Raw genomic sequence first — 20,728 nt, 5'->3', positions numbered from 1 at the left:
GATGGGTGAGAATACAGTAGGTGAGGATAGAGCTGATCGTGCAGCGGTTGGTTGATCGGTGGTTACTGCAGGTTGTAGGCTTGTCGGAAGAGGTGGGTCTTCAGATTCTTTTTGAAGGTTTCGATGGTGGGCGAGAGTCTGATGTGTTGTGGTAGAGGGTTCCAGAGTAGGGGTGATACGCGAGAGAAATCTTGTATACGATTGTGGGTAGAGGAGATAAGAGGGGAGTAGAGAAGGAGATCTTGTGAGGATCGGAGGTTGCGTGTAGGAAAGTACCGGGAGATGAGGTCACAGATGTAAGGAGGAGACAGGTTGTGGATGGCTTTGTACGTCATGGTTAGGGTTTTGTACTGGAGTCTCTGGGCAATGGGGAGCCAGTGAAGGGATTGACAGAGGGGAGAGGCCGGAGAATAGCGGGGGGACAGGTGGATTAGTCGGGCAGCAGAGTTTAGAATAGATTGGAGGGGTGCGAGAGTGTTTGAGGGGAGGCCACAGAGCAGGAGGTTGCAGTAGTCAAGACGAGAGATGATGAGGGCATGGACTAGGGTTTTTGCAGATTCTTGGTTGAGGAATGAAATCATCAGTATTAAAACAATAAAAGACCTGACAAATTTCAGTTGGTGGATAATGAATCTATAATATATGAAAGTTTAATTGTAATCATTACATTATGGTAAATAATGAAATTTAACACTATATGCTAATTTTTTGAGAAGGACCTGTATAAGGACTGTTTATTACAGAAACCGGTCTGTTCTGCTAACTGGAATTGTCCTTTCATAGGACGATATGTTTAGGGGACAGATCCATTCTCTCCCTGACTTGATATTTTCATCTATACTTTCTTCATTCATCTAAAGGTTAATCTGCCACTTTTCTGTATCCCAGCTTGAATTGAGAAAGGAAGCCCTTCTGTCCACGTTAAATACTGTTAAAGAAAAAGTTCTTTCATTGTGGGATCTGCTGCAAGTTATGCAGGAGGAGCGAGAAGCATGTGGGAAGGTTTCTGGACGGTCCATTTCTGAAGAACTAAGAGTGGTAAGTTCCTCTGATCACAAAGGTTTATATTAAAACTTGACCTGCTGTCAGGTGAAGGTCCCAGAAATGAAGAAAAGAAGAATATTCTCCCATCCTGGGCCCTATTGCCACCATGGTCCACCATGCGCAAACTATTCATGTCAAAGATCCCAGACTTCAAGGTGATATTCGAAGTATCTAAGATGCTGAGGAAGATCGCTTTGACTGGGTTTCATCTTATACCTATGTGAAAAGTATGCTTCCAAAACTATTGGTTCGGTCATGTCAGAAGTTGGGAATGGTAACCATATTACTGATTTCCTCTGTTTTTAGTGGGAAAGTGAGCTAGCACGACTGGAGGAGCTTAAGATGGCAAATCTGAAGCAAGTGATCCTGAACATAAGAAAAGAGCTAAAGGATTACTGGGATAAATGCTTCTATACTCTTGAGCAAACAAAAACGTTTGCCCCATACTATTGTGGTAAGTTGCCTACTCTCTATGAAAAGTTAGGTTCAGAATTCTACAAGGATGGCAGCAATATGTGGAAAGAAATGTTTGCATTCATTTAAAAAAAAAAAGATTGCATTACTTCCCTTAAGGCTATGTTGACATGTTGAGTTTTCGATGCACTTTTTTTTTTGCAGGCAAAACCTGCTCTTGGCAGTAAAAGAAAAAAAAAAAAAGTTTAAAAAAAGTTTGTTTTGCTGCGTTTTTCATCCTCAAAGTTTAGTACCCGTTCCTAGCTTTTCTGCACCAAAAACACAGCAATACCTGATGCCTGCGTCTTTGCTCACATGGACTAAATGATCTGTGTGTTTTGCATGCAAATGTCATGTGCTTTCAGAGGGTGGAAGCTGCTGTCAGGATTCTCCAGTGGTGCATCTTTAGGATGATGAGTCGTGCATAAAAATTAGCACTAAATTAACCTCTTCATGACCTTGGACGTCCAGGTGATTTTGTGCTCACAGGCTGCGCGCTCGATAACCGCCAATTGTTAACGGTAACTCTGTGCCTACACCGCTCCCAGCACTTTAAACACCCCCCCCCCCCAAGTAGTGTGATCGATATCAAGCATCATTTATATGCTGATATGGCAACATTTAGAAGGCAGGCAGAGGAAGGGGCCCGGTCATCGTCATGGTGACCCGATGTCGTCATGACGACATCCAGGTCACCAGGCTTTAGTAAGCTTGTTAGATCATGTCCACTGCATGATCTAGCAAGTTTGTGAGAGCAGGCTGACCACAAACAGACTGCAAGAATTTCAGGTCCCATAGAGGGACTAAGTAAAAAAAGAAAAAAAATGTATAAAAAATATATTTTAAAAATGCAAAATAAAGAGAATTTTTATATCTATCCATAAATAAATACTTTTGTGAAACAAAGTACACATTTTGTATCGCTGCATCTGGGACAGACCAGCCTATAAAACTGTTCCACTAGTTAACCCATTTAAATGGAGCCAAAAATATATACTTTTTCATCATCAAGCCCTCAAAAAGACAAATGTAAATAAAAATGGTATCTCTGAAAAGTCCTCTCGTCCCGCAAAGTACAAGGTGCCATACAGCTCCATCCACAGAAAAAGTTGTAGCCCTCAGAATAAAATGATGCAAAAATAATTTTTTCTATAAAAGTTTTTAAGAGCATCAAAACACAAAAAACTATAAATTAGTATTGCTGTAATCTTACTGACCTAAAAGAATAAAGCGGTCTTGTCAATTTTACTACATGCAGTATGGCATTAAAAGGAAAAAGAAACCCAAAAAACAACTCTTAAATTGCTGTTTTTTTTCGTTCATCAGAGTAGAATGCGCTCAAAAGATGTCATAAGCACGAAATTTGTACCAATAAGATCAGCTCGTCCCGCAACAGACAAGCCGTCGCATGACTACCAGCCGAAATATGGGAGAAATTCTAGCACTCAAACTAGTTTTTTCAGTAAAAAGCATATTTTAGTGTGACAGCAGCCAAACATACAAACCAATATAAATCTGTAATCGCACTGACTAGCAGAATAAAGTCGTCTAATCACTTATCCCGCACAAGGAATGGCATAAAAAAAAAAAAAAAACCCTGCTGTTTTGTTCATTCTGCCTCCCGGTAAGGCTCGGCTCACATTTATTCTGTGCTGATGGCATACCCCGGGGTAGCACCTTCTTCCATATATTTGTGGAGTCTCTCATGTCTTTTTGGCAAACTCCAAAACAAGCCTTTACAATTTTTGGGTCGGTAAAGGCTTTTTTTCTGCCCACTCATCCATAAAGGCAACCGCTATGGAGCGTACTGCTTATAGTGTTCGTATGGACAAAAACTCCAGTCTCTGCTTGGGAACTCTGCAGCTCCACCAATGTTGCCTTTGGTCTCTGTGCTGCCTCTCTGATGTAATGCCCTCCTTGCCCGGCTGAGCATTTTGGTGGGCGGCCCTCCTGGCAGGTTTGTTGTGGTACCATGTTGATTGTGCTTCAGGGGATCAATAGAGATTGGGATATGTCTTTGTAACCCAACCCTGACTTTTGTATTTCTCAACAATTTTGCCCCTGACTTGTTTAGAGATCTCTATGGTCTTCATGGTGTTTGGTTAGTGGTGCCTCTTCCTTAATGGTGTTGTAGCCTCTGTGACCTTTCAGAAAAGGTGTGTGTGTATACTGACAGACCATATGACACTTAGATTGCACACATGTGGGCTTCCATTCTCTATGCATGTTACTTATGAAAGTAATTGCTTGCACCAGAAATATTTAGGGGCTTCATAGCAAAAGGGTGAATACATATGCAAATGCCAATTTGTAGTTATTTGATCTCTTAAATTTAAAGGGAACCTGTCACCCCGTTTTTTCCGTATGAGATAAAAATACCGTTAAGAAGGGCCTGAGCTGTGCATTACAACAGTGTATTTTGTGTACCCGGATTCCCCACCTATGCTGCCGAAATAAGTTACCAAAGTCGCCGTTTTCGCCTGTCAATCAGGCTGGTCTGGTCAAATGGGCGTGGTGACATCGCTGTTTCTTCCCCCAGATCTTGCTTATTTTTCCGTTGGTGGCGTAGTGGTTTGCGCATGCCCAGCTGCCGAATCCACTGCACAGGTGAGGAAAGAGAGCGATCTGCGCTATTTCCCTGGTGATCGGTGGGGGCGGCCATCTTCCTGAGGCCGCGCGTGCGCAGATGGAGGGCTCTGCTGCACGGGGCTTCAGGAAAATAACCGCGCGTGCGCAGATGAAGATCGCGGCGGCCATTTTCCTGAAGCCGAGTTCGCATCTCGGCTTCAGGAAAATGGCCGCCGCGATCTCCATCTGTGCACGCGCGGCATCTCGCGGCCATTTTCCTGAAGCCCCGGGCAGCAGAACCCTCCATCTGCGCACGCGCAGCCACGGGAAGATGGCCGCCCCCACCGATCACCAGGGGAATAGCGCAGATCGCGCTCTTTTTCCACACCTGTGCAGTGGATTCGGGCCTTGGGCATGCGCAAACCACTACGCCACCAACGGAAAAATAAGCAAGATCTGGGGGAAGAAACAGCGATGTCACCACGCCCATTTGACCAGACCAGCCTGATTGACAGGCGAAAACGGCGACTTTGGTAACGTATTTCGGCAGCATAGGTGGGGAATCCGGGTACACAAAATACACTATTGTAACGCACAGCTCAGGCCCTATTTAACGGTATTTATCTCATACGGAAAAAACGGGGTGACAGGTTCCCTTTTATATATGCGTATATCTTTTTCTCACTTCACCAACTTAAACTATTTAGTGCTAATGCATCATACACATCTGATTACAAAAATATTTAAACATAGGTTGTAATGTAACAACATAAGTAAAAAGCCAAAGGGTGAATACTTTCGCAAGCCACTGTATGTACTGCTTTGTGCACATGCATATGTAGCAGCCAGTCAACTGTAGCCCTAAGGACAGGGTGGAGCATTCTTGTCCAGGCTTCTTACACACCATCTGTCCTCATGGTATGATTTTGGTGCCCTTAGTAGCCAAATGGCATAACACTATTTATTTTTAATACAGACCTGTAACACTAGGGCTGCAGAGTCGGTAAGCCAAATCTCCGACTCCTCAATTTCCCTGACTCCGAGTCTACAGCACTGGTCACAACTGAACATGTGCATAAAGTGCGGCACAGATTCAACTAAAAGCAGAGATCCTTAGATCAGAAACAGAACAAACTTTTATAGGACATTTCAGAACTTTCCCCAATTATTCTGAAAACCTTTACATCACATTCTGCATTGTACAACTGTACCCAATTTATTATATATTTTCGAGTCGAGTCGGTCCAATTTACACCGACTACACCAAAATGGACACCGACTCAGACTTCTCATCCCTGTGTAATAAAATACCCTTTTATACATCCAGTTAAACCAAAACTTTTGAGTGTTCTGTTAAACTAACCTACTTTCTGGATTCTTGTGTTGCAGATGACTTTACAGAAGATCTTTTAAGCCAGCACGATGAGGAGGTTCTCAAAATGAAAGTGCTATATGAGAAATGCAAGTTAATTCTGGATGCCGTGGCAAAATGGGAGTCCAGCTGGGCACAGTTTGTAATATTAGAGGTGATATATATTCCATACCATACTTTTTTCTTTTTTCTTTTTTTTTTTTTCTTTTTCGGACTAGCACTACAGTGATTTGTTTTGCTCAAATTTGTTTGCTCATTGTACTCACATAAATGCTTCTTTCACAGAAGTATACATTTGTTGTTTTTACTGTTTGCATAATTTGGCAAAAATGACCTAGCACTATGATTCTTCAGATCAGTACAAATATGGCAGTTCCAATCTTTTATAAGAAGCTTTTTAATATTTTTAGTTTTAAAGCGAACCTGTCTGCAGATTTGGCTGATATAAGATACGGCTACTGCCTTTCAGGGCTTCTCTACAGCATTCTATAATGCTGTAGATAAGCCCCCGATCCAACCTGCAAGATGAGAAAAATAAGTTTTATTATACTCACCCGGTCTGGCGCCTCCCATCTTGCGATGCCGCCCTCCTGTTGCTTCATTGCTCCCCGGCATCGGGCTCCTGCACAGGCGTACTTATCGGCCATGTTGAGGGCAGAGCAAAGTACTGCAGCGTGCAGGAGCGCGATGCCAGGGAGTGATGAAGCAACAGGAGTGCGGCATCGCAAGAAGATGGGAGGCGCTGGACCCTGACCTGCGACACCCATCGGACCGAACTGCCCCACCGGGTGACTATAATAAAACGTATTTTTCGAATCTTTCAGGTCGAAATGCTGTAGATAAGCCCTGAAAGGCAGTGGCCGTATCTTATATTAGCCAAAACTGCTGACAGGTTCCCTTTAAATGAGTGTTCCGATTCTTAATTTCCTTTTATAAAGATCAATCTTTAAGCTCAACCACTTCTGTAGTTCCTGTGACCATTGTTTTTAGAGGTGTCTCAAGAGAACAGTCATCAGGAGGATAACCCTGTGGTCACTTAGCAGATTGTGACCATTGTCCCTTGATGACGTTTTTGTTCAGTATTGGTGATGGCGAAGTTGCCATATCTTTAGGCGGCAGCGAGAGTCCTCGTTTCTGCCACCTCTTTCCCTGAAAAAAGATGGCTGGGTGAGTGACAGCATCACCAACCCATATGACTGAAGCTGTGGTAAATGATTACAGCACCGCCTCCTGAGGACATCATCATGTTTTGGGTTACAGAAAAACTTCTGATGAATATTTTGGACTGACTTTGCCCCACCTCGTCCCGCACCATCTCTGACTACTTTGGTGGAGCTGGACAAAATTTGTGTACAAAATCCAAAAGTCACAAAGTTTTTGGAACATTTTGAAGGTGTTCCACTCTAGAGTTCTGGTAAATCCACCTTCATGAATCCTACCAGAAGTCTTTTTTCCCCTCAGAACTACATGTGAATCCTCAGAGCTCCTCCTGCTCTAGAACTGTCAGCACAAATGGTACAAAAAAAATTGTGTGTGTGGAGCGGTGAAGGTGGAAATAAGTAACCCATCAGTAATGTCCATCCTTTCCTTTCAGAAAAAGGCATTGGATCCCAACAGATTCTCAAACCGTGGAGGAACACTGCTTAAGGAGGAGAAAGAACGGGCAAAGCTTCAGAAGTTGTTAAGTAAGGTAAATGGCACATCTCATAGTGTAGTTCTACCTAAGAGTCCATAAACGAAAAGTCTTATTATTTTATTCTTTTAGCTAGAGGAAGAGCTGAAGTCCCGGATTGACTTGTGGGAGGCTGATCAAGGTTCTCAATTCTTGATTAAAGGCAGTAAATTTATGGATTACGTTGCAAATCAGTGGGAGATGCTGAAGCAGCAGAAGGAACGTGAGAAGCAAGATCGGGTGAGTTCTCTACAAAATCAGCTGTGTTCTGCCTTACCCTTTTTTACCATCTGTACTCCTCGGTCTTACAGTGCAGCCATTAATTTCAAGTATTTTTCAGACGCAAAAGAAAGACGAAACTACACCTTTTAAAACTCCGATTAAGAGGCCGGCTGGAGCATGTTCACAGGGTACTCCAAGTAGCAAAAATAGAAAGGCAAGTTTTTAAATTATAACCCATTTCTGCTTGCTATTAAATTCTTAGTAGATACTGCTGTGGAAGATTTTCGTGTAAATATGAAGTGACTATTAATCACAGTAAACCACTTTCCTTACTATTTCCTGTTTGCACTATGAAGCCAGAGTTGTCAATCAAAGGGGGGGTGGCATTTTTACCCACTTCAATGTGTGTCCCGGTGCCTAACAGGTTCTCACCGCAGGTTCATTTTCAGTTCTGGGGCCTCTCCATGGCGGTTCGGTATCACTTGAGGATGAGGAAAAAATAAAGGAAGGTGACCTCCTCTCCCTCACTACCAATGACTATATTCAGTAAAAAATACTGTAGTAGACAGATTACTATGGTATATTTTTACTGTTCTTACTCTAGTCCTATCAACTAATCTAATTTTTTATTTGATTCTTTTCTTTTTCTTTTTTTTTTCTTAAGCAAAAAAAAAACAACTGGATGCTGATCAGTGATGTGCATCACTGATCAGCTCTCAACGGCTGTAGGACGCACACATAGATGTGGTACAAAAGAAGGGGGGGGAAAATAGACAGGAAACAAAATCCTGGCAAAAAGTGAACAGTTCCTCACTGATCAGCTCTCGGCGGCTACCGGACACACGAAAACTGCCAAAAAAACTATTGGCAGCATAAGGGGGGGTGTGGAAGGGGTTAGGGAGAGAGATGGGAGTGGATTAAGAAAGAGAAAAAGCAGGGGAAGGGGACAGGAACATCTATTTTCTCTAGTCACCTTCCACGACGGCATACGGAGGTTGCCTCTTTGCCCTGATGGGAAACAGGAAACACAGAGAGGTTAAAGGGCCCTCCCACTTGCCAGTAGTTTTCCTGTTCCCCATGGGGCAGGGATAGGTTCCATGTGCTGTGGTGGCCGGCGGCTAGTTACCTTATGTGCCTGTATTGCCGGGCAGCATGTGGTCGCGTTTCTGCTCCTCCTGGCTGCTCCTGTCATTCCCTGTTGTGGTGACCTGGGGACCCCTTCCTGGCCTTCCCGCACCCCCTAGAGGGTAAAGCAGGACAGTGATCCCGACCGGAGCTGTCCTGTCCTCTCCCCCTCCATGCGCGCAGCCCGGCGTCCCGGAAGTGTCAGCGTGCGTCACTTCTGGGACTCTGCGTTCCAGTGGAGCGCACTTAGACTTCCGCCGGCGGCGCCTGGTGCTCGTGGACGCCGCTCTTCCTGCACATGGACCTGGGAGGAGGGAAAACTATCTTCGCTGGAGGGCAGTGGCTGGCTACCGACCGCCATAAAACCTGCCTGAAGTCGCCACAGAGGTAAGACTATCCTTCAGTATGGAAGGCAATCCATGCCCTGCGTCTGCAGAGCCCAGTGCTGCCCTGCTACAGTAAGTGTATGCAGGGATGGGGTCCTTGGGTAGATAATTTAGGGGGTCCTTCTTGTCTGATACCTCTCTCCCTCTCGTTCCAGGGAGACAAGTCTATCCCCAAAACCTCTATTAGAAAAAAGTGCGCCATCTGTAATAGTAAACTACCCTCACTATGGGATAAAAAGCTCTGCCAGTTATGTATCGACAAAATATTCGGTGCAGAGCAACCCTCCCTTTTGGGAGACATCCGCTCGCTAGTCAAGCAGGAGGTGCAGTCTTCCCTGGCGGCTTTTACCCCTCCACCCTCACCACCACCTTCTCCAGGGAAGAAAAGGAAAATACAGGTTGAGGACTCTGAGTCTGAATCAGACCTCTCCTATGCATCGTCCTCTGGTAGACGAGAAGAGCCCGTATCACCCAAGGCCCCTGAAACCAAAAAATATATTTTTTCCTCGGAGTGGATTGAGGAGCTGGTATCTGCAGTACGCAGCACTATGGGGCTGGAAGAGGAATCAGAACCTCCGTCCATTCAGGACCAGATGTTTGGTGGGTTAAAAATGAGAAAAAGGGTAGGATTCCCATTGCATTCTAATATACTTCACATGATTTCTCAAGAGTGGGAACAGCTGGAGAAACGCCTCAGAACCCCCTCGGAGATGAAACACAGATTCCCTATAGAAGGTGATTCTGTCAAATGGGACATTCCCAAAGTCGACATACAGGTGGCAAGGGTTGCGAAAAGAACCGCACTCCCATTTGAAGATTCTTCGCAACTGAAGGATCCAATGGACAGAAAAATAGAAAGTCTCTTGAAGAAATCCTGGGAGACATCTACAGTGGCCTTAAAAGCTAATATTGCTTCCACCTGTGTAGCTAGAGCCCTCTCCCACTGGTTAGAGGAACTAGAAGCCCATATATCCCAGGCTACCTCCAGGGCTGGACTGCCTAACCTTCTCAGGGCTTCTGGGTTTTTAGCGGACGCTTCCATGGAATCCATCAGAGTTGCCACCAGGTCACTTGTACAATCTAACTCGGCTAGGAGAGCCCTCTGGCTCAAGATGTGGCCTGGTGACATCACCTCTAAAGCCAAGTTATGTGCCATACCCTTTAAAGGAGATTGTCTTTGGGCCCTCCCTAGACAAGATCCTAGAAAAGGCCACAGATAAGAAAAAAGCCCTCCCGGAACAAAAACACCCTAAGAAAAGGTTTTTTTTGTCCCTCACAGCCTCAAACCTCCCAGAGGGGGGAGGGCAAGACCAGGAGGTGAAGCTATGCAAAAGCAGGAGGAAGGAATATTCTTATCCCCAACAGCAGCAGTCCCAACAGGAGAAACGGTGACTTCGACCCGGTGGGGGGGGGGGGGGGGACTCTCAAAATATGTACGTCAGTGGCAGAATATCACCAATTGTCCCTGGGTCCTCAATGTCATCAAGGAGGGTCTATTAATAGAGATAATTTCCTCCCCTCCACGGGGTCTGAAAGTCACCTCCCTTCCATCCCCAAGAGATCAAACAGCGCTGCTAGTTGGTCTGAGACCTGGCAAGATCACATGTGATCTCTCAAGTTCCAGTCTGAATGGGGTCTGGGCCATTACTCTCGACTGTTTCTGGTAGCCAAACCTTCAGGCGAAGCCCGTATCATTATAAATCTGAAGGGACTGAACAAACATGTAAGATACCGCAGATTCAAGATGGAATCTGTAAGATCAGCCATTCCTTTGATCAGCCCTCACTTCATGTCGACCATCGACATAAAGGATGCCTACTTCCATATTCCAATTCACCTGAGACACAAAGTATCTCAGGTTTGCGGTACAGGGAGGTCGACAAGTGGAACACTATCAGTTCAGCGTCCTTCCGTTTGGCATCTCCTCAGCGCCAAGAGTCTTCTCCAAGATAATGGCAGAAAAGTAGTGTCCTTTATCCGGAGTCAAGGCATCTGTATAGTGCCTTACCTGGACGTCTTGCTGATAGTAGGCTCCACCAAGAAGGTCCTAGAATCCCATGTATCAAAAACTCTCGATATTTTAACAACTCTGGGGTGGATCCCAAACCTGAAAAAGTCCCAGCTATGGCCCTCCAAAACCAGGAAATTCCTGGGGGTACTCCTGAACTCTGCGAAACAAATGTCTTTCCTTCCAGAAGACCACTGTCTAACCCAGTGATGGCGAACCTATGACACGCGTGTCAGTGCTGACACGCGTGTCAGTGCTGACACGCGTAGTCATTTTCAGTGACACGCGGCCCCATAGAAATTGCATCCTTAAATTGCATGGCAAGCCGTTCCGATTTTTTTATTGGATCGGATGCCATGCAGGAGGCCTGTAGGCCGAAACAACAGAGCTCCGGCGCAGAGCGTCTAGGCCTGGGACTTCCGGTAGACCCGGCGCAGCTCCCGGAAGTCCCAGGCCTAGTATGTTCCCCCCCGAACACCAGGGAGTCTGCTGGAGTGTACACAGCATGGATCCACCCTAGAAGCAGAAAGTCAGCGCCAGTGAGCAGGAGGTCGGCGGCGGCACAGGCAGGCTGGCTGCACAGCGGAGGGGGCGGCCTGCTGCAGAGCACGGCCGGCGGAGAGCACGGAGCGGAGCCGCAGAGAGCTGCTCATCGCGCTTCACTCTCCGTCACCGCAGCCAGCAATGCATGGCCTCCCAGTGGCAGGAGGAAGCAGGCGGACTCTGGCCACGGCTCACGCTCCCAGCCCCCTCCCGGGGGGGAAACACACACACACACACACACACACACACACACACACACACACACACACACACACTTACTTGAGCCATTACTGACGGAGCTACGTGTGCTCCGAGGAAGTGATCCCAGGCCAGTTCAGAGGAAAGGAAGTGAACAAAAATCCTCAGAGGAGCTCATCACACGCTATGTATGGAGGGCGCCTGCCATTGTCGCACACTGTCCCTGGTGCCACCACTAGAATGACTGGGGGTATTGTAGAGTACACCAAGGGCCGGAGGGAGAAAAGCAAAGGACTTTCACTAATGTCCTGGACAGTCACAGGACACTTCTAATGCTAGTGATTAGCATCTGCCCTGCACCCCAGCATTAGTGTACAGGGGGGACCCAACATCTGCCCTGCACCCCAGCATCAGTGTACAGGTGGGACCCAACATCTGCCCTGCACCCCAGCATCAGTGTACAGGGGGGACCCAACATCTGCCCTGCACCCCAGCATCAGTGTACAGGGGGGACCCAACATCTGCCCTGCACCCCAGCATTAGTGTACAGGTGGGACCCAACATCTGCCCTGCACCCCAGCATTAGTGTACAGGTGGGACCCAACATCTGCCCTGCACCCCAGCATCAGTGTACAGGGGAGACCCATCATCTTAGTTCACGGCACCCCACACAAGTTAAATAATAGCAAGACCAACAAAAGAAACCAACTGACAGATGAACAAAGGTCACTAAGCAAGTAAGTTAATTATAATTATACATATTTGTTATTTAAACTATACATGTCGCAAAATTATGGTTTTTTTTTATCAAGGTGACACACCACCCAAGTTATGTTCGGTTTTTTGGCGAATTTTGACACACCAAGCTCAAAAGGTTGCCCATCACTGGTCTAACCTGTTGTGAACTCTGTTTTTTGGGCTCCCTCTTGTGGTCACAAGTGGTACTGTGTGAGTGCTGTCTTTGGGCTCCCTCTGGTGGCTCTTTGTGTCATTCTGCAGGTCTGAGGATGGTTCAGCTGTCTCGTTATCTGTTAGCTGGTTTCCTATTTAGCTCACCTGGACTTTCAGTGGTTGCCTGCTGTCGATGTATTCAGTGCTATTTTGATCTCTCCTGAATCCCTTCGTTTTCAGTCTCGCCGAGAGAAGCTAAGTTTCTGTTTGGTTATTTTTTGCTCATCAGTGTTCAATATGTTTCTTGGTTATTTATTTGTCCTTGTCCAGCTTGCTAATATGTGATTTCCTTGCTTGCTGGTAGCTCTAGGGGGCTGAGTTTCTCCCCTCACACCGTTAGTTGGTGTGGGGGTTCTTGAATTCTCAGCGTGGATATTTTGTATAGGGTTTTCTACTGACCGCACAGTTTCCTATCTGTCTTCTGCTATCTAGTATTAGTGGGCCTCATTTGCTGAATCTGTTTTCATTTCTACGTTTTGTATTTTCCCCTTACCTCACCGTTATTATTTGTTGGGGGCTTCCTATATCTTTGGGGTCATTTCTCTGAGGCAAGTGAGGTCTTACTTTCTCTATAGGGGTAGCAAGTTTCTCAGGCTGCGTCGAGACGTCCAGGAATTTAGGCACGTTCACCGGCTACCTTCAGTGTGTTTGGTTAGGATCAGGTTTTGCGGTCAGTCCAGTTACCACCTCCCTAGAGCTTGTTCTATGTTCAGTAACTTAGCTAGTTCATTTTGTGATCCTCAGCCACTAAGGATCATAACACTAACCCTAATAATAACAAAGGTCATGAGGTCCCCTACGCTCTGAGAAGGCATGTCAGTCTTGGACTCCATGACAGCCTGCATCCAATCAGTTCCCTGGGCTTAGGCCCACTCCAGAGTCCTCCAAGCTCATATTTTAGGGAACTGGAACGGCCATCCCAGCGCTCTAAACAGAAGGCTACACACGCCGGGTCGAGTAAGAGCCTCCCTGGCATGGTGGATAAATTAAAAAATCTCCACAAGGGTGTGAGCTGGACTCAGGTCCCGCTAACTACGATCACATCAGATGCCAGCAAGAGGGGCTGGGGAGCATGATAAACAATATCCCGTTCCAAGGACTGTGGGACCAGACAACGAGCGGAAAGTGGTCCAATTTCAGAGAATTAAAAGCTGTAGAGGAAGCCCTTCTGGCAGCAAGTTCCCAGATCACTGTACAACACATCTGAATATATTCGGACAACATGACTGCACTTGCTCATATCGTACATCAAAGCAGTACAAGGTTCAACCATCTAAAAAGCATCTCTGCTCGAATATTCTCCTGGGCAGAGAAACACCTACTGTCGCTGACAGCAGTCCATTTGAAAGGCTCTTCCAACACCCTGGCAGACTACCTGAGTCGCCAAGACATACAGCCGGGGGAATGGAGCTTGAACAGTCTGAGCTTCAAAATACTGGTAGACAGGTGGGGTCTACCAGAAATCAATCTTTTTGCATCTCGCCAAAACACGCAGGTTGAAATCTTCTTCTCCCTAAACTCCAGGGACAATTCCAGGGGAGTAGATGCTCTAGTTCAGAAGTGGGATTTTCACTTGGCCTATGCGTTCCCTCTAATTACGATTTTTGGCGAAGGTTTTATGGAAGATCCGATAACGAAACCCAACTATCCTAGTAGCCCCGTTACGGCCAAAAAGAAGTAGGTTCAACCTAATTGTCGATCTGCAAGTAGATGGCCCGGTCCAATTTCCAGTAGAAAACGACCTCCTTTTACAGGGGCCCATTCATCACTTGGATCCTCAGAATTAGAACCTAGCGGCATGGTTACTGAGGCCCAGGTGCCGAGAGCCAAGGGGTTATCGGACCCAGTAATTACTACTCTACAAGGTCCAGAAAGACCGTAACCAACGCTATCTACAATAAGGTCTGGAAGAAGTTTTCATCCTTCAGCCTCCCTAATCTACTCGATCCCCTTAGCCTAAATATGTCACAAATATTAGATTTTCTACAAAGGGGCTTAGATTTAGGCCTCAGATCTAGCACCCTAAAGGTCCAGGTCTCCGCCCTCAGTTCTATTTTTGACCCAGGATCTAGCAGGTCATCACTGGATCAAGAGGTTCATGACATCAGCCCTCAGAATGAACCCTAGAAGACAGTTGGTGGCTCCCTCATGGGATCTTAACTTAGTGCTACAAGGGCTCAAAGGTCCACCATTTGAGCCTTTGTCTTGTTCTCCTCAAAACATTATTTACAAAACGGTTTTCTTGGTGGCTATAACCATGGCAAGTAGAGTAGAACTACAAGCCCTATCAATGAGGGAGCCCTATCTGTCAATTAGAGACGACTCCATAGTCCTTCGTCTCGACCCTTCCTTTCTTCCAAAGGTAGTCTCTGAATTTCACCATTCCCAGGTAATCGTCTTACCATCCTTTTGCCAAAATCCAGCAAACTCGATAGAGGAAAAATTCCATACTCTCGATGTAAGACGTATTGTGCTACATTACTTAAAGCAAACCTGCTCTTGCAGAATTGATCAGAATGTTTGTCCATCTCTCTGGTCAAAATAAAGGGAAAAAGGTGGCAAAAAGCACTATCTCTAATTGGATTAAAAGATCTATAGCAGAAGCATATCTTGCTAAAAATAAATCACCCCCAGCAGGGATCAAAGCCCACTCAACCAGATCCACATCAGTCTCCTGTGCAGAAAGAGCAGGCGCATCGGCAGACCAGATCTGCAGGGCAGCGACATGGTCTTCACTACATACTTTCTCTAAGCATTGTAGATTGGACGTATTGTCCAATAAAGATCTAGTCTTTGGCCGGAAAGTACTCCATGCCGTTGTCCCACCTTAGCACCAAATTAGTTGGTATTCCTCCTTATGCCGTCGTGGAAGGTGACTAGAGAAAATAGAATTAGACTTACCAGTAATTCGGTTTCTAGGAACCTTACACGACTGCGCTAATTCCCTCCCTAGATTCCTGGATAAAAATCTGTGACTCAAAGGAAAACCGGTGCTGTGGTTTTCAGTTATAAGTCACTGGGAGGTGGGAGGGCCTTTTAACCTCTGTTTCCTGTTCCCCATCAGGGCAAAGAGGCAACCTCCGTATGCTGTTGTGGAAGGTTCCTAGAAACTGAATTACTGGTAAGTCTAATTCTCTCCCCCCCCCCCCCCCCCCCCCACAGTTACAGCAGCAGTGATGGCAAAGGCTTAAAGTCTTTGACACCCAGGCCAAGGCCCAACAGATGTGCGATAGAATGACAGCGACCACCCTGCAACGCCTCCAAGCTGGAATGAGAAAGTGCAGGGTGGTTACTGCGGGGTCAAACTGCGTCTCTGCTTACTGGTGTGATCGGACGTCATTGTCCGATTCCTCTGGTGACTCTGCCGTTGCTAAGCTCCAGGCTGTGATCGTTGCTGATATAGCACTGATCATAGCCAGACCTCAGTGTTTCAGGCGGTTTCATTCCCTTAAATTGCTGTCAATTCTGACAGCCAATCACAGCGATCGTAGTTGGGGAGGCAAAGCCCCCTGTGGCGACAAGTCCCGGTGCCCTGCTTAATGCAATCACTGTTCGCTCTGTCACGTTTCACAATACAAGTGAATTGAGAAGCATACTTGGTCACATGACCACCCGTTCTCACTGGGCAATACCAGTGATAGTGTGCGTCTCACTTTTAACAGCACTCAGCACTACTGCCAATCGCTGATGACCTTTTTGGGTGCTGTTAGTCACTGACAACTGCAATATAGCATGACGATTTGGGTGTTCATTCCAGGTGTTCTGCTTAGAGGACCTTTCTCCCAAGTTTTTCATGTTTAACTTGACACAATATTTTCTTCTGCGTTGTGTAGCCTATTACATAGTTTGTTTGTTTTTTTGTCCTCTCCATTGCAGAGATAATTATGCAGCTGCAGTGACCCCTGCACCACCAACCCCCTAAGCCAGTGTTCCCCAACTCCAATCCTCAAGAGCCACGAACGGGTCATGTTTTCAGGATTTCCTTAGTATTGCCCAAGTGATGATTGCATAACCTGCACAGACAATAAGAAAACATGTAGGTGACTCGAGTGGAATTTGGGGAACACTGAGTAGAAGAGTAAGCCCATCCAGTGATGTGAAAGCTCAGCCAGGGGTCAGGATTGTGAGCTGCGATGTGCTCATCCCTCTGGCCCCCGGCTGTACTTTCAGGGTGCTGGATGATCTCACATAGATCCTGGGTGTCAGGGACTCTATTATGGCTCGGCACATAGCGCTGGGCTTCAGAAGGTTGGTACCTAGCTCCCTCTCCACCGGTGAACTGCGCATGCCAACGAGTGATCTATTTCTCCTATGACTATTATATGCCCTAATAGCTGCCTGAGTGGCACGGACAGCTACAGACAAGCAAATACAAATGTCATCCTCCACTGGCACTATAAGACATTTTGTTACAAATTAACTAAATCCTTAACTTTTTATTTAAAATAATTGTAGCATGTTACCTTAAGGGGTTGAAAAAGAAAATTGATCTTGGAATTTTCACACTGGCTATTTTAGATTCCTACATATGCATCTTATCAGAGGCAGGCTTGACGCCTCTATACCCAGCTCATCCACCAATCATTCGTCGGTATCGGCTGATCCAGCTCCCCCGTCTGTTCAGTGAGCTTTCCACAGGTCCATTACATACTTCAGTACAAAGGATGGGATCCAGGTCTATTCCTTGTGGCTAATGTACATGTCTTCGGAATTAAGTGAAAATTGCAAGATTTTTATTTTAGCACCAATTGTGATATGAGGAAAAAATTAAAATGAACCTGAAAATATGATTTTAAGCAATTGGTCATTTATAGTGATGAGCGAGTGTACTCGTTGCTCGGGTGGTCTCTGAGTATTTATGACTGCTCGGAGATTAAGTTTTCATCGCCTCAGCAGCATGATTTGCGGCTACTAGACAGCTTGATTACATGTGGGTATTACCTAGCAACCAGGCAACCCCCACATGTACTCAGCCTGGCTAGTAGCTGTAAATCATTCAGCTGCCGCGATAAACTAAATCTCCAAACACTAACAAATACTCAGTCACCCGAGCGTGCTTGGGAAAACCCGAGCAACAAGTACACTCGCTCATCACTAGTCGTTTACTGTTGACCTAACCTCTTTAATGAATACTTTGCATAAAACCATTGCATTTTATGCATATTCTGTCTGAATTCATTGCAAAGGCATTTACACTAAAATATGGCTGTACTTTCTGTTGTAACTTAAAAAACAAATAAATGTATAGCTTATATCGTGATTGGTCGAGGATGATCTACACTTAGATTCTACACAATCGTTTCTAGGTGTGTACGGGTGTTGTAAACTAATTATCGCCTCACTTCCAGCCATTTTAACCTTTTTTTTTTTTTTCTTTGCAGCTGAATGGAACAACAAATTCAACTATGTCTCGCACAAATGTAACACATTCCAGTGTCAGCCAGACAGCAGGAAAAGCACCACTTCCCACCATTAAGGTAAGAAAATCATGCAGTGAAAGATCTGTCTTGAGGATTAAAAGGCCAGGAGCGGCACACTGAAGGGGACCCCTGTGCAAGAATAATACATGGACTCTTTGCAGTCCACCCGCTCATAACGCACAATTCCATCTACTTTGGAAATGGGGAGGACACCATGTGGCTGCCCATGTTGCACAATGATATGTCCTACCCTTAATTAAATAGGCTACACAAATCAAACGGGTATTGCCTGGATTTCCACAATAGGGAGGGGTGGAGAGGTCTGCTTTCATGCTCATGAGTGGTTGGTTGGTATTTCCATCATGACTCCAACGGAAAAAGCTAGAGTATGTGTCAGATTGGGGATTTGTAAATTGACTTGTCAAACAGCTCACTAATGACTGAAGAACCTAACATACAAGTTGAACCAATATTAGTGATGGTAAATACTATGTTGTGTAATTGAAAATGCTCACATCCTAATCTTATCTATCTCCGATAACTTACTGTTCATGCCATTAAATTGGTTTTCCCTCTGTAATCCTATATCGCCTATCCACAAGACAGAAGGTAATTAAGGCCTGATCATTGGAGGGCATCCCGAGCACCATGTGGCTGTTCATGTAATGAACAAAATGAGGAGTTTAAATTGAGTGGCATTTAGATTAGCTAGGGTGATGGATTGACTGTAGGACATAGTCTGATTTCATCCACAGTGGACATGAAGTGGGCAGCTCATCATATTGTCATAAATCTCATCCAGAGGGGACAGACAATAAATGGGCCTATTATAGACCTCATCCACAGGAGACCTCCAATGGGCAGATCACACAGGAGCAATAGACACTTCATCCACATCCACAGGAGTCCTTCAATGGGCAGATCACACAGGAGCAATAGGCCTCATTCACAGGAGACATTCAATGGGCAGATCACACAGGAGCAATAGACACTTCATCCACATCCACAGGAGTCCGTCAATGGGCAGATCACACAGGAGCAATAGACCTCATCCACAGGAGACCTTCAATGGGCAGATCACATAGGAGCAATAGACCTCATCTACAGGAGACCTTCAATGGGCAGATCACACAGGAGCAATAGACCTCATCCACAGGAGACCTTCAATGGGCAGATCACATAGGATCACATAAACCTCATCCACAAGAGACCTTCAATGGGCAGATCACACAGGAGCATAAAGATAGTATGAGCGGTTGCTGTTAAATGGGTTACATATCTGAAGTCAGTGCTGTTTAGTCTGCATATTCGGACACTTCAGGTCTGTATATAGGGATTTTGAGAGTTCTTATTTCTACATACTTCAGTCTTTTCCACTCTTTAGGAAATCTTTTATTAGTTTTGTTAGTCCTATAATGCCATCTCCAGGCTTGCTGCTTTTGTGTTGTCATCTAGCCGTTGCTGTTATTTGTAGCCTTCTATACTCTATATTATTTTGTCATTCATGTGATGTTGAAACGGTTTCCAATAAACTGAGTATTATGTGCCAGCCCTATGTGCTCGGCAATGCTAAAGTCTTTGAGCAAGTGTAATCATGTAGTTTGCTTTGCAGACTCCTTTGAAAACTAGAGATACCCCAGTGAGAACTCCATTGCACGACAGTAACAAACAATCAGTGGAATTCTCCAACCAGCCTGGCAGCTATTCAGAGTTCAAGGTAAATGCATGCTTTTTGCATAGTTACTTACTAGGAATCTACATTTTCATCACTTGTAATTTAGTAAAACGGCCACAAGAGGGCGGTTTGACTTCATCAGATTAATTGTCTAGTCCTGCAGCAGTGTGTAGCAGTCTTAGTGAGTCTGAGCTGTCCACAATGATCTGGACTACTGGCTGGGTAGGGGGAACTATTCGCCAATGATTTCACTCATGGAAATCATCAGGTACCTCACCTTTTCCAACCACTCATCGTTCAATGTGAACAGGGCCTGCGATGTACACTATATAGTTGCACCAAGCAAATTATCTAAACGGACCTTTTTTTTTTTTTTTTTTTTTGGTGTGAACCTGATAACATGCCATAATTAGTACCCATTATTGTGCCATATAATGAAGAAAAGCACACTTTGTATGATGTGAGTACTGTACAAACAGCGCTTGTATTGGATCAACTTGTATCTTCGGTTTAGTTCCTGTGAAGTGTAGCTTGATTTGTAAGATGTACCGATATATCGCATTAGGTTTGCTATATTAACACAGCATTTTACTTTTTTGAAAAGGGTAAAAATGTGCTTGCTTCATATTTTGCAGGAAGAAATCTCAAAGAAATCCAGTAAGGACACCATTTTTAACTCCACTATCAACGAGAACGTGTAGACCTTGCCATTGATGCATTCCATAAGCGGAGCTTTTGTAGTTTAGACCAGCAGTGGTTGCTTTTTCTGCTCTTTTTAATAAAGTGCATTTATATAATTGGAAGAAACCGTTTTATGCATTACGCCAGTAATCAAAATACTACTGGCTAGAGACCAAGGCCATTTTCCACCCTTACTCTCCCAGTGTGACAACTGGTGCATGTTGAAGACTTGTATTGCTGTAGCCAGTCATTCTTTTTGTAGACCTCAATGTAAATATACCCCAAAAAATGTTTTTTAATGTCTGATGCCTTTTTTAATATGCTCTTTAAGGAGTTATCCAGGTTTTTATAATTGAAGGCCTGTCCTTGGATAGGCCTCAATATTTAGTCAGAGGGGTCCAGCTGATTTC

The 20,728-nt window shown here is 45.2% G+C and overlaps 1 protein-coding gene across 2 annotated transcripts in view; it reads left to right on the top strand.

Annotated features, from left to right (window-relative positions):
- Positions 1-20,444, top strand: part of LOC143786247 (protein regulator of cytokinesis 1-like) — a 73,907-nt gene extending 53,463 nt beyond the window's left edge. The window contains exons 6-14 of one of the 2 annotated variants that reach the window (XM_077275522.1): positions 889-1,038; positions 1,351-1,498; positions 5,455-5,591; positions 7,032-7,127; positions 7,203-7,349; positions 7,450-7,545; positions 17,924-18,019; positions 19,575-19,679; positions 20,273-20,444. In XM_077275522.1, coding sequence (XP_077131637.1) covers positions 889-1,038; positions 1,351-1,498; positions 5,455-5,591; positions 7,032-7,127; positions 7,203-7,349; positions 7,450-7,545; positions 17,924-18,019; positions 19,575-19,679; positions 20,273-20,338 — 1,041 coding nt within the window. In that variant the 3' untranslated portion in view covers positions 20,339-20,444. The remainder of the gene's footprint in view (positions 1-888; positions 1,039-1,350; positions 1,499-5,454; positions 5,592-7,031; positions 7,128-7,202; positions 7,350-7,449; positions 7,546-17,923; positions 18,020-19,574; positions 19,680-20,272) is intronic. The other variant, XM_077275524.1, reaches the window with a different exon arrangement.
- Positions 20,445-20,728: the final 284 nt, after the last annotated feature.

The sequence above is a fragment of the Ranitomeya variabilis genome, chromosome 1 (assembly GCF_051348905.1).
Source record: "Ranitomeya variabilis isolate aRanVar5 chromosome 1, aRanVar5.hap1, whole genome shotgun sequence".
Classification (NCBI taxonomy): Eukaryota; Metazoa; Chordata; class Amphibia; order Anura; family Dendrobatidae; genus Ranitomeya; species Ranitomeya variabilis.
Note: the sequence above shows the minus strand (reverse complement) of the source record. Positions and strands in the feature narration are given on the sequence as shown.